At 42.9% G+C, this 13,537-nt stretch overlaps 1 protein-coding gene across 3 annotated transcripts in view; it reads right to left on the bottom strand.

Annotated features, from left to right (window-relative positions):
- MRPL48 (mitochondrial ribosomal protein L48) overlaps window positions 1–13,537 on the bottom strand; it is a 525,613-nt gene that overhangs the window by 53,297 nt on the left and 458,779 nt on the right. For all 3 annotated transcript variants that reach the window (XM_050756456.1, XM_050756455.1, XM_050756454.1), the window contains one exon: window positions 9,631–9,668. In XM_050756456.1, the coding sequence (XP_050612413.1) occupies window positions 9,631–9,668 (38 nt within the window). The remainder of the gene's footprint in view (window positions 1–9,630; window positions 9,669–13,537) is intronic.

Below are 13,537 nucleotides of genomic sequence, written 5' to 3'. Positions count from 1 at the left end.
CAACACTTTGGATGGCTGAGATGGGAGGATTACTTGAGGCCAGGAAATCAAGACCAGCCTAGGCAACACAGCAAGACCCTGTCTCCACAAAAAATTGAAAAAATAAAAAATTAGCTGGGCATGGTAGCGCATACCTGTAATCCCAGCTACTCAAGAGGCTGAGGCAGGAGGACTGCTTGAACCCAGAAGTTCGAGGCTGCAGGGAGCTATGATCATGCCACTGTACTCAAGCCTGGACCACAAGCAAGACCCTCTCTCTCACAAAAACAAAAACAACAACAAAAATATATATCTGAAAGAACCTATAAAAAATGCCAACAAAGCTGTGTGCTTTCAAGTGGAAATTATCTTTCTGAGCCAACATTAGTGAGTTATTCTGGGCCCTGGAACCTTCTATGGACTAGTATTCTCCAACCACAGTTGAAACATGGGCAAAGGAAAGAATAAATAAATAGCAAGGAAATGTACAAAAATATGTTCAACCAACTAGTAATCAAAGACATGAAAATTCCAAACACAAGGGAAAGTATATTTTAACCTACAATATTAGCAAATATTAAAAATAATACTCGATGTTGATGAGTATATAAAATAGGATTCTCAAATAGAGAAGTAAAAAATGGTGCCATCTTTCTGGAGAGCAATTTAGTAACACACATCAATCAATAGCTTTAAAAGTGTGTGTTTCCTTTGACCCAACAGTTCTACTTTCAGAAATGTACCCTAAGTAATCAGACAATGACACAAACATTATTGCACAAGAATGTTCATCACAGTGTTGTTTCCATTGCAAAATCTTGGTAACAACTTAAATTTCTCCAAATAGAAAAATGTTGAACAAATTATGCTCCTATCCCCACATATCTTTTCAAAAAAGAATTCCTATTGCATCTTTTACAATAGCAATTTAACATGCCCTATTTGATGCCAACTTCAAAAACAAAATAAACAGGCTGGGCCTGGTGGCTCACGCCTATAATCCCAGCACTTTGGGAGGCCCAAGCAGGTGGATCACCTGAGGTCAGGAGTTACACACCAGCCTAGCCAACATGGTGAAACCCCGTCTCTATTAAAAAAAAAATACAAAAACAATTAGCCAGGCATGGTAGCACACACCTGTAATCCCGGCTGCTCAGGAGGCTGAGGCAGGAGAATCACTTGAACCTGGGAGCTGGAGGTTGCAGTGAGCCGAGATGGCACCAGTGCACTCCAGCATGGGTGACAGAGTGAGACTCCATCTAAAAATAATAATAAATAAAATAAATAAAAAATGACCTCTGAATTAGGTAGCTACCAGATATTAAAATATACTACAGGTTGGGTGCGGTGGCTCACGCCTGTAATCCCAGCAATCTGGGAGGCAAGGCGGGCGGATCACCTAAGGTGGGGAGTTTGAGACTAGCCTGGCCAACATGGAGAAACCCTTTACTAAAAATACAAAATTATCCAGGCATAGTGGCGCATGCCTGTAATCCTAGCTACTCAAGAGGCTGAGGCAGGAGAACCGCTTGAACCGGGAGGCAGAGGTTGAGGCTGGTCAAGATCATGCCATTGCACTCTAGCCTGGGCAACAAGAGCAAAACTCCATCTCAAAAATAAAAAACTAAAATATACTATAAAACTATAGTAACCAAAAAGCTTTAAAACAATTTCATACTGGCATCAAATATATATACAGATCAATAAAACAAAATGAAGTTTAAAAAGTAGTTCCGAGCCAGGCCCAGTGGCTCATGCCTGTGAACCTAGAGGTATGAGAAGCAAAGGCAGGAGGACTGTTTAAGCTCAGGACTTCAAGACCAGCCTGGGCAACATAGGGAGACCCTGTCTTTATAAAAACAATAAAAACTAAAAGTCAGGCATGGTAGCACAGGCCTGTAGTCCCAGCTACTGAGGAGGCATGTGGGAGGATGGCTCGAGCATGGGAGGTTGAAGCTGCAGTAAGCGGTGATGCTGCCACTACACTCCAGCCCGGGTGACAAACTGAGCAGTCCCAGCACTTTGGGAGGCCGAGGCAGGAGGATTACATAGTGAGACCTAGTCTCTATGTTTAAAAATTTTTAAGTAAAAACAAACAAACAAACAAAAAATATCCCTAGACTTAGGCTGGGTGTTGTGGCTCACACATGTAATCTCAGCACTTTGGGAGGCCAAGGTGGAAGGATCCCTAGAACCTAGGAACTCAAGACTGTGGTGAACTGTGATGGCATCAAAGTCTGGGCAGCAAAGAGAGATCCTGACTCTAAATAAAAAATTTTTAAATCCCAGATCTATACAGGAACTTAGAATATGATAAAGGTTACATTCTCAAACCTCCTGGAAAAACATGGATTTTTTTTTTTTTTTCTTTTTTTGAGATGGAGTTTCGCTCTTGTTGCCCAGGTTGGAGTACAATGGCGCGGTCTCGGCTCACTGCAACCTCTGCCTCTCAGGTTCAAGCGATTCTCCTGCCTCAGCCTCCTGAGTAGCTGAGATTACAGGAGCGCCACCACGCCCGGCTAATTTTTCTATTTTTAGTAGAGATAGGGTTTCACCACGTTGGTCAGGCTGGTTGTAAACTCCTGACCTCAGGTGATCCACCCACCTCGAACTCCCAAAGTGCTGGGATTACAAGCATGAGCCACAGTGCCCAGACAAAAATGTGGATATTTTAATAAATGTTGAAACAACTGACTTCATTCATTCATTAAGGGGGAGAAACTGTATCCATGCCCCACTTATAATTTCAGATGAAACACTTATTTATTTATTTATTTCTTTATTAGACCAAGTCTTGCTCTGTCATCCAGGCTGACGTGCAGTGGCAAGACATCTCGACTCACTGCAACCTCCACCTCCCAGGTTCAAGGGATTCTCCTTCAGCTGCCTGAGTAGCTGGGATTACAGGCGTGTGGCAACCACACCTGGCTAATTTTTGTATTTTTAGTAGAGACAGAGTTTCGCCATGTTGACCAGGCTGGTCTGGAACTCCTGACCTCAAGTGATCCATCCGTCTCAGCCTCCCAAAGTGCCAGGATTACAGGCATGAGCCACCACGCCCAGGCTCACTTTTTTTTTTTACTTGAGACAGAGGATCACTCCTGTCGCCTAGGCTTGAGTACAATGGCGCCATCTTGTCTCACTGCAACCTCCGCCTCCCGGGTTCAAGCAATTCTCCTGCCTCAGCCTCCCAAGTAGTTGGGATTACAGGCATGCATCACCACGCCTGGCTAATTTTTGTATTTTTAGTAGAGATGGGGGTTTCACCGTATTGGCCAGGCTGGTCTCGAACTCCTGACCTCAGGTGATCCACCGGCCTCAGCCTCCCAAAGTGCTGGGATTATAGGCGTGAGCCACCGCGCCTAGCCTCACTCTTTTTTTCTTTTTGAGACATGATCTTGTGCTGTCACCCAGGCTAGAGTACAGTGGCACAATCATAGCTCCCTGCAACTTCAATCTGACTCATGCAATCCTCCTACCTCAGTCTTCGTCTTCTGAGTAGCTGGGACCACAGGCACTGGTTATCCCACCAGGCTAATTATTTTATTTTTTTAGAGATGGGGTCTCCCTATTTTGTCCAGGCTGGCCTTGAACTCCTGGGTTCAGGTGATCTTCCCTTCAACCTCCCAAAGTGCTGAGGTTATAGGCGTAAGCCACTACACCTGGTCAGGACCACATATTTAAAAGAAAAAATATACATCAGAAGGTAACATGAAGGACTTTTCAAAATAATCTTAGAGTAGAAAATATCTTTTTAAGCATGAAACAAAATCTAGAAATCAAAGATTAATAAATATAACTATATAAAAATCTAAAGCTTCTGTTTAATGAAAAAAACACAAAGTCAAGAGATAAATGACTAGAAAAAGTACAAGCATATGTAACAGAGAAATGCTAATTTCCTTAATATATAAGAACTATATTGGCTGGGCGTGGTGGCTCAAGCCTGTAATCCCAACACTTTGGGAGGCCGAGACGGGCGGATCATGAGGTCAGGAGATCGAGACCATCCTGGCTAACACAGTGAAACCCCGTCTCTACTAAAAAATACAAAAAATTAGCCGGGCGAGGTGGCGGGCGCCTGTAGTCCCACCTACTCGGGAGGCTGAGGCAGGAGAATGGCGTAAACCTGGGAGGCGGAGCTTGCAGTGAGCTGAGATCCGGCCACTGCACTCCAGCCTGGGCGACAGAGCAAGACTCCGTCTCAAAAAAAAAAAAAAAAAAAAAAGAACTATATTAAAAGTTCTTACAAATCAAAAATGGAAAAGTAAACAATCCAATAGAAAAACTGACAAAAAACATAAATGGGCCAAGCATGGTGGCTCACGCCTGTAATCCCAGCACTTTGGGAGGCCAAAGTGGGTGAATCATCTGAGGTCAGGAGTTAGAGACCAAACCTGGCCAACATGGCGAAACCCTGTCTCTACTAAAAATACAAAAAAAATTAGCCAGGCATGGTGGCACATTCCTGTAGTCCCAACTACTCAGGAGGCTGAGGCAGGAGAATCACTTGAACCCAAGAGGCAGAGGTTGCAGTGAGCCAAGATCATGCCACTGCACTCTAGCCTGGTTGACAGAGTGAGACTCTCAAAAATAAATAAATCAATAAATCAATAAATAGGCAATTCATTAGGAAAGAAATACAAATGGCAAATAACCATATGAAAAGATGACAAACTCAAGACACGCAAATTAAAATGAGACATAATTTTCACTAACAAAAAAAAATTTTTTTTTTAGGCCAGGTGCAATGGCTCACACCTGTAATCTTAGCACAATGGGAGGCCAAGGTGAGTGAATCATCTGAGGTCAGGAGTTAGAGACCAGCCTGGCCAACATGGTGAAACTCTTGTCTCTACTAATAAATACAAAAAGGCACGCATGGTGGCGCATGCCTATAGTCCCATCTACTTGGGAGGCTGAGGCAGGGGAATCTCTTGAACCCAGGAGGTAGAAGTTGCAGTGAGCCAAGATCGTGCCACTGTAGTCCAGTCTGGGTGACAGAATGTGTCTCAGTCTCAGAAAAAAAAAAAGGCCGGGCGCAGTGGCTCACGCCTGTAACCCCAGCACTTTGGGAGGCCGAGGCAGGCGGATCACAAGGTCAGGAGATCGAGACCATCCTGGCTAACATGGTGAAACTCCGTCTCTACTAAAAATACAAAAAATTAGCTGGGCATGGTGGTGGGCACATGTAGTCCCAGCTACTCAGGAGGCTGAGGCAGGAGAATGGCATGAACCCAGGAGGCGGAGCTTGCAGTGAGCCGAGATCGCCCCATCCAGAGCCAGACTCCATCTAAAAAAAAAAATATATATATATATATATATTTATTTATTTATTTATTTATTTAGACATGGGATCCTGCTGTATCGCCCAGGCTAGAGTGTGGCATCTATTCACAGACAAAATGAAAGTGCAGTACAGTCTCAAACTCCTGGGCTCAAAGGACCGTTCTGGGACTTCAGCTTTCCGTGTAGCTGGAACTACAAGTCCATGCCAGTGCTTCCAGCTAACAATAAATGTTTTATAAAACTCAGTTTGGGCTGGAAAATAGAAATGTAAATTAATACAACTTCTCTGGTGGATAGTCGGGCAATACTTATCAAAATCTCCAATTCATAATGCATTGACTCAGCAATTTCAATTCCAGGAATTTATCTTACAAATGTACAGGAACAAGTTTACAAAGACATATGAAAATGGCTGGTGTACCATTTTTTGAAACAGCAAAAAACTAAAACAACTTAAATGTCCAGCATTAAGATATAGTCATACACACACATAATATAAATCTTCATATATATATAAAATCTTCCTGAAAGATACACAAGAAATTGCTATCAGTGGATATCATGAGGGAGTCAAGATTGGGAAAGAGGGCGGGGAGAGGTGGCTCACGCCTGTAATCCCAGCACTTTGAGAGGCCGAGGAGGGTGGATCACGAGGTCAGGAGATCGAGACCATTCTGGCTAACACAGTGAAACTCCGTCTCTACTAAAAAATATAAAAAATTAGCGGGCCGTGGTGGTGGGCACCTGTAGTCCCAGCTACTTAGGAGGCTGAGGCAGGAGAACGGCATCAACCCAGGAGGCGGACCTTGCAGCGAGCCGAGATCAGGCCACCGCACTCCAGTCTGGGCAACAGAGTGAGACTCCGTCTCAAAAAAAAAAAAAAAAGACTGAGAAAGGGGAATAAAATTTAACTTTTCGTCATATACCCTTCTGTACAGTTTAAGTTTATTCTTACCATATGCATCCATTTCAAATTATTTTTTTTTTTTTTTTTTTTTTTTTTTGACGGAGTCCCACGCTGTTGCCCAGGCTGGAGTGCAGTGGCGCGATCTCAGCTCACTGCAAGCTCCGCCTCCCGGGTTCCCGCCATTCTCCTGCCTCAGCCTCCTGAGTAGCTGGGACTACAGGCGCCCGCCACCGCGCCCGGCTAATTTTTTGTATTTTTAGTAGAGACGGGGTTTCACTGTGGTCTCGATCTCCTGACCTTGTGATCCGCCCGCCTCGGCCTCCCAAAGTGCTGGGATTACAGGCTTGAGCCACCGCGCCCGGCCCATTTCAAATTTTTAACAGTTGATTATTTTAATAGTATTAGGTTGGTGCAAAAGTGCAGTTTTTGCCATTATTTTTACTTTTGCACCAACCTAATAATTTTTTTAAAAGACTTTCCTTAGAATATATACCAATTCAAAATAAACTTTGCCTATGGTTGAGGAGGGTAAGGGATAAGACCAAGGCTAGACAATAATGAGGACTTGAACATAGACCTTTTTGTTTGAATACCAAAAAGACAATGAAAGTCTGACAAAATGTTAATAGTTGCCAATTCTGGGTTTATTTGACATATTACTCTTTTACTTTTCTATATTTTTATATCTCTCAAAATAAAAAGTATAATTAAGAGATAAACAATTTTTTTAAAAACCTTTCCTTCACCCTACATCCCTCATCAGTTCCTGCCAATATTTTCTTGACCCATTCAGTCTCAAACTTTATTAAAGCATTGTCTACAGTCATTTTTTCCTAACTCTTGGACTTTCATTCACTTGTCACCTCATGGTTAATTTCTACAACCTATCCACCCCACCTACCTAGACTATGCTCCAAGGTCACCAATGACCTCTAGATTGCTAAAATCCAAGGATACTATCATGTTCATGTTTTTCCTGATCTCTCAGTAGCACAGTTGAAACCGTAATATGGTTGGCCACTCTTTCCTTCTTGAAACGCTCTCCTCTTGCCTGCCATGATACTATACTATCCAGGTTTTCTCTACCTTGGTGTCTCTTTCTCAGCTTCATTAGCCTTTCTCCCTCTACCCAGATTTTTAAGGTTGAAATTCCTCAGTATATGATCCCTGGGTCTCTTCTCCACCTTTTCTCCTTAAGTGATCACATTCATTCCCATGGCTTCAATTAAAATTGACAAAATAATAACTTTCATATTTATAGTTTCAACTCACACCTATATTTTTAGCTCAAGATCAGTGTATCCAATGGGCTGCTTAATATATTCTTTGCAGGCACTCCACTATCACAAAAACCACAGAAAACCAAACACCACATGTTCTCACTCATAAGTGGGAGGTGAACAATGAAAATACATGGACACAGGGAGGGGAACATCACATACCAGGGCCCATCGAGGGGTGGGGGGCTAGGGGAGGGATAACATTAGGAGAAATACCTAATGTAGGTGACGGGTTGATGGGTGCAGTAAACCACCAGGGCATGTGTATGCCTAGGTAACAAAACTGCACGTTCTGCACATGTAACCCAGAACTTAAATTATAATTTAAAAAAAAAGAAAGAAAGAAAATATCCTTATTTCTAAAAACCCAAGCTAAAGTATTCAAGGGTAAACTATCATGATGTCTGATTTTTAAAAAGCTAACATGACAAAATGTTAACAAAAGTTGAATCTAAATGGTGGGTAAAGAAATGTTCATTGGGTTATTCCTGGGGAAAAAATAAGCTTCTAAAACTACTAAACAGCAAGGATTATATCCTCTTAATTTTGTATCCCCAGCATCTAACACACAGTCTAATAAGATACATGCCTGTCATGAGAATGTACAAATAAAAAGTCCATTATTTTGAGATGCTGGGCTTCGGGTCCAGTAGAAATGGTGATTCCCTACACATTGCCGCCACCTTCTAAAATAATTAACGTATGTAAAGCCTCTTCCACACTTCCTTGCACACAGTAGGCATCAAGTAAAAAATGTTAGTTCCCTTCCTTACTTCCATTCCTTTATCTCTGATACTTGTTAGACACATGACAAACATCACTAAAATCCAACAACTCCACTGAAATTTCTCACATAATAGACAAAGGAAAAATGGCAAGTAATTGGGTTGAAACAGAGATGGAAATCCATTGAGTTAATCAGACTGAATGGACATTCATTTTGGATTAAACAGTGTGAGAAAAGTCCTAGCCTGATGATGGACATGCAAGACAGGTCTAGAATAGTAGCAGTATTAATAATAACAATTACAGCTGCTACTTTTTGAGCATTTTATATCTTTTTTTTTTTTTTGAGACGGAGTCTCGCTCTGTCGCCCAGGCTAGAGTGCAGTGGTGTGACCTCGGCTCACTGCAACCTCCACTTCTGGGATTCAAACAATTCTCCTGCCTCAGCCTCCCAAGTAGCTGGGACTACAGGTGCCCGCCACCACACCCGGCTAATTTTTTGTATTTTTAGTAGAGACAGGGTTTCACTGTGTTAGCCAGGATGGTCTTGATCTCCTGACCTCATGATCCGCCTGCCTCGGCCTCCCAAAGTGCTGGCATTACAGGCATGAGCCACTGTACCCAGCCAAGCACTTTATATCTTTTATCTCACTGAATCTTCAAATGGTACACTGCAGTTTGTATTATAATTATCCTCTTTTCTTAATTTAAAAAAATTTTTTTTATTTAGGAGACAGGGTCTTGCTCTATCACCCAGGCTGCAGCGCAGTGGCACGTTCATAGCTCACTGTAATCTGGGCTCAAGTGATCCTCCTGCCTTAGCCTCCAGAGTAGGTAGGATCACAAGCCTGTGCCACCATGCCTGGTTACTTTTTTTAAAAAAATTTGTAAAGAGAGTCTCTCACCACGCTCGCTACAACCTCTGCCTCCTAGGTTCAAGCGATTCTCCTGCCTCAGCCTCCTGAGTAGCTGGGATTACAGGTGCCTGCCACCACGCCCAGCTAATTTTTTGTATTTTTAGTAGAGACGAGGTTTCACCATGTTGGTCAGGCTGGTCTCAAACTACTGACCTCAGGTGATCCGCCCGCCTCGGCCTCCCAAAGTGCTGGGATAACAGGCGTGAGCCACCATGCCTGGCCTCACAGCCTGCTCATTTTTTAAAGTGAGGAAACCAAGCTACAGAGAAATAGCCAAAGATCACCGAATAAATATGTAGTACAGTTGGAATCCAAACTTACTGTAGAGCTCTTGCTCTTAACCACTACTTTATGTTCTCACCCATGGTTCTATTCCATGCACGCATGGAGGGGTGGGGTTTGGTTCAGGCCACTGTTCTCAAAGATATGGTAGGCTTCCTTCTAGGCAAAATTATTATAGAATGCAAAATTATTATAGAGTGCTAAAGGGTCACTTAAAGTAGGCCAACTACATCAGGTAAAAACTGCTTACCTACAGAATAGATGGGCTTCTCTCTTGAAGTTCTAAACCTAAAAGGAGGGAGAAAGTATGTTGAATACAATTAGAAACCCGTATTTTATTTGCATAGTTTTCAAAATTTATATTCTGTCACTAAAGATGCATCAATGCTGTTTCCTTACTCCTTCCTTCCCTTCTTCCTTCCACAAACTTTAATAAGCACCTACTGTGTGCCAAAGTGCACATCCTGAGAATGCAAACATAAGTAAGATATCTCTATCCATGGTCTAGTTGGGAAGGATGCTGGGAAACAAATGTGAGCCACAATATGGTATTGATTCGGAACAGAAACGTTCAAAATTAAATAGGACACAAAGGAAAGTATTGTCATTTCTACTAGGGAGGTGAAACTATTTTGAGGTGAGTTTTAAAAAACAAAAAAGTGGGCCGGGCGCGGTGGCTCAAGCCTGTAATCCCAGCACTTTGGGTGGCCGAGGCGGGTGGATCACGAGGTCAGGAGATCGAGACTATCCTGGCTAACACGGTGAAACCCCGTCTCTACTAAAAATACAAAAAAAAAAAAATTAGCCGGGCGTGGTAGCGGGCACCTGTAGTCCCAGCTACTTGGGAGGCTGAGTCGGGAGAATGGCGTGAACCCAGGGGGCGGAGCTTGCAGTGAGCCGAGATCGCGCCACTGCACTCCAGCCTGGGAGACACAGCGAGACTCCGTCTCAAAAAAAACAAAAACAAAAACAAAAACAAAAAAGTGGCCGGGCACAGCGGCTCATGCCTGTAATCCCAGCATTTTGGGAGGCTGAAGCAGGCAGATGACCTGAGGTCAGGAGTTCAAGACCAGCCTGCCCAACGTGGCAAAACCCCGTCTCTACTAAAAATACAAAAAATTACCCGGGTTTGGTGGTGGGCACCTGTAATCCCAGCTAATCGGGAGGCTGAGGCAGGAGAATTGCCTGAACTCGGGAGGCGGAGGTTGCAGTAAGCCGAGATTGTGCCGCTCTACTCCAGCTTGGGCAACAAGAGTGAAACTCCGTCTCAAAAAAAAAAAAAATACAGACAATAATACTACAATCTCATGGGACTGAAAATGTATCTTAAACTCTGAGTCAGTTTCCTCTTTTGTAAAATGATATTTATATTTGTCTTGTAGTGTTTTTTGTGAAGATTAAAGATAACAAAAAATAGCATGGTGCCATAGGAGGTGCTTATCAAATAGCAGTTGACTGATTAAGATGGGATAATAGATTAAGATGGAAGGGGATACTATCACATTTGGGATTAAGAAAAAAAAAAAATTAAAAGTTAGAAGGGAAATAAAGGGAGAAAGCCCTCAATAAATGTTAAGGAATCAAGAAATCATCCAGGATCATGAGTGCCAAGTAGTTTAGGAAGATATACAATACATTATTTTATATCCTGTGGCTGCCACACACAAAAGACACTTGGTGCATATTTGCTGCTGAACAGAGAAATAAACCACCAAATGTATTTCATCAGCACCTAGAGAAAAACAATGGGGAGCCCAGGCACAGTGGCTCATGCCTGTAATACCAGCAGTTTGGGAGGCTGAGGAGCATGGATCACTTGAGGTCAGGAGTTTGAAACCAGCCAAGTCAACATGGTGAAACCCCATCTCTACTAAAAATAGAAAAATTAGCCAGACATGGTGGTGGGTGCCTGTAATCCCAGCTACTCAGGAGGCTGAGGCAGGAGGATTGCTTGAACCTGGGAGGTAGAGGTTGCAGTGAACTGAGACAGTGCCATTACACTCCAGCCTAGGCTAAAGAGATTCTGTCTCAAAAAAATAAAGAAAAAAGAAAAACAATGGGGAGGTTGCACTTTATATACAGAACAGTTGGGAAAAAAAAAAAGACAACTTGGATTTGAATCCTAATTCCAACCCAAATTAGCTCCATCATGTTAAAACAACAGACCCCAGTTATTTATATAAAATGGAGATAATATCATCTGTTTTACCAGGTCACTATAAGGGTCAATTCATACATTTAACACATACTTATTAAATGCCTACTATGTGTCAGATACCATTCTAGGCCTAGGAATAGGGCAGTCCACAAAACTAAAAGTCCGTATCCCCATGATGCTTATTTTTAGGGGGCAAGGAAAGACAGTTAAACATTTTTATATATACAAAATGTGTCAGATGGTGACATCTGCTATAAAGAAAAATAAAGCAAAGCAAGGGAACAGAGATTGATGGATGGGTGTATATTTTACATAGAGTAGTCAGGGAAGGCCTCTTGGCTGGGATGACATTTGGGCAGAAACCTGAATAAAATACAGGGCAAGCCATATGGATATCTGAGGAAAGAATGTGCAAAGATCCTAGGGTGGGAAGGTGCTTAGATTATCAAGGAATAGGAAACCACAGTGTAGCTAATGCTGAGTAAGTAGTATAAAATGAGGATACAGATTATGGAAAGTCCTATAGGCCATGGTAAAGATTGCAGGTTTTATTTTGAGTAAGATGGGATACCACTGGAGAATTTGGAGCAAAGGAGTGATGTGAGCTAACTTGGCTTTAAAAGAATCATTCTTGGCCGGGCGCGGTGGCTCACGCCTGTAATCCCAGCACTTTGGGAGGCCGAGACGGGTGGATCATGGGGTCAGAAGATCGAGATCATCCTGGCTAACATGGTGAAACCCCATCTCTACTAAAAATACAAAAACCAGCCGGGCGTGTGGTGGGCACCTGTAATCTCAGCTGCTCGGGAGGCTGAGGCGGGAGAATAGTGTGAACCCAGGAGGCGGAGCTTGCAGTGAGCTGAGATCGCGCCACTGCACTCCAGCCTGGGCGACAGAGCGAGACTCCGTCTCAAAAATAAATAAATAAATAAATAAATAAATAAAAGAATCATTCTTATGTTCATAATGTTAGGTATCTTTAAAAAAAAAAAATCACTCTGCTTTACTGTGAAGAATTGAAGACAAAGGTAAACATAGGGAGACCAGTTGGGAGGCAAAGTGATAGCAGTAAAGGCAATGAGAAGACAAGCAGCTGATCCATAGTGGTTTAGCAAAACAGAAAGCATGAGGCAAAAACTGGAGAAAGAAATGGTTCTAGGTCTGGCACAGTGGCTCATGCCTATAACCCCAGCACTTTGGGCGGATCACTTGAGCTCAGGAGTTCAAGACCAGCCTGGGCAACAGGGCGAAACACTGTCTCTACAAAAAGTATGAAAACTAATGAGGCATGCTGGTACACGCCTATAGACCCAGCTACCTGGGAGGCTGAGGTGGAATAATCACTTGACCTGGGAGATCAAGCCTGCAGTGAGCTGTGATCATGCTGCTGCACTCCAGCCTGGGCAACAGAGGGAGACTCAGTCTCAATTAAAAAAGAAAAAAAAGGTTCTGTATATATTTCAAAAGTAAAGCCAACAAGTTTTGCTGAAGAAATAACAGCATCTGGCCAGACGCAGGGGCCCACACCTGTAATCCCAGCAATTTGGGAGGCCGAGGTGGGCAGATCACTTGCAATCAGGAGTTCAAGACCAGCCTGGCCAACGTGGTGAAACCCCATCCCTACAAAAATACAAAATTTAGCCGGGCATGATGGCAGGTGCCTGTAATCCCAGCTACTTGGGAGGTTGAGGCAGGAGAATCATTTGAACCTGGGAAGCAGAGGTTGCAATGAGCCAAGATCACACCACTGCACTCCAGCCTGGGTGACAGAGTGAAACTCTATCTCAAAAAGGAAAAAAAAAAAAAAAGAATTAACAGCATCAAGGATTAACTGCAAGTATTCTGGCCTCAGCAACTAGATGAATGGAGATGCTATTAACTGAGAATTGAGAAGGAGCAAGGTAGCAGGGGAGATGCTTGATGTGCTTATAGACATGCAAGTAAATATGATGAAAAAATGCTGTGTGAACTATGAAGCCAAAGGCAAATGTTACCTATC

This window comes from Macaca thibetana, chromosome 14, assembly GCF_024542745.1.
Source record: "Macaca thibetana thibetana isolate TM-01 chromosome 14, ASM2454274v1, whole genome shotgun sequence".
Lineage (NCBI taxonomy): Eukaryota > Metazoa > Chordata > Mammalia > Primates > Cercopithecidae > Macaca > Macaca thibetana.
This window is presented reverse-complemented; position numbering and strand designations above follow the sequence as displayed.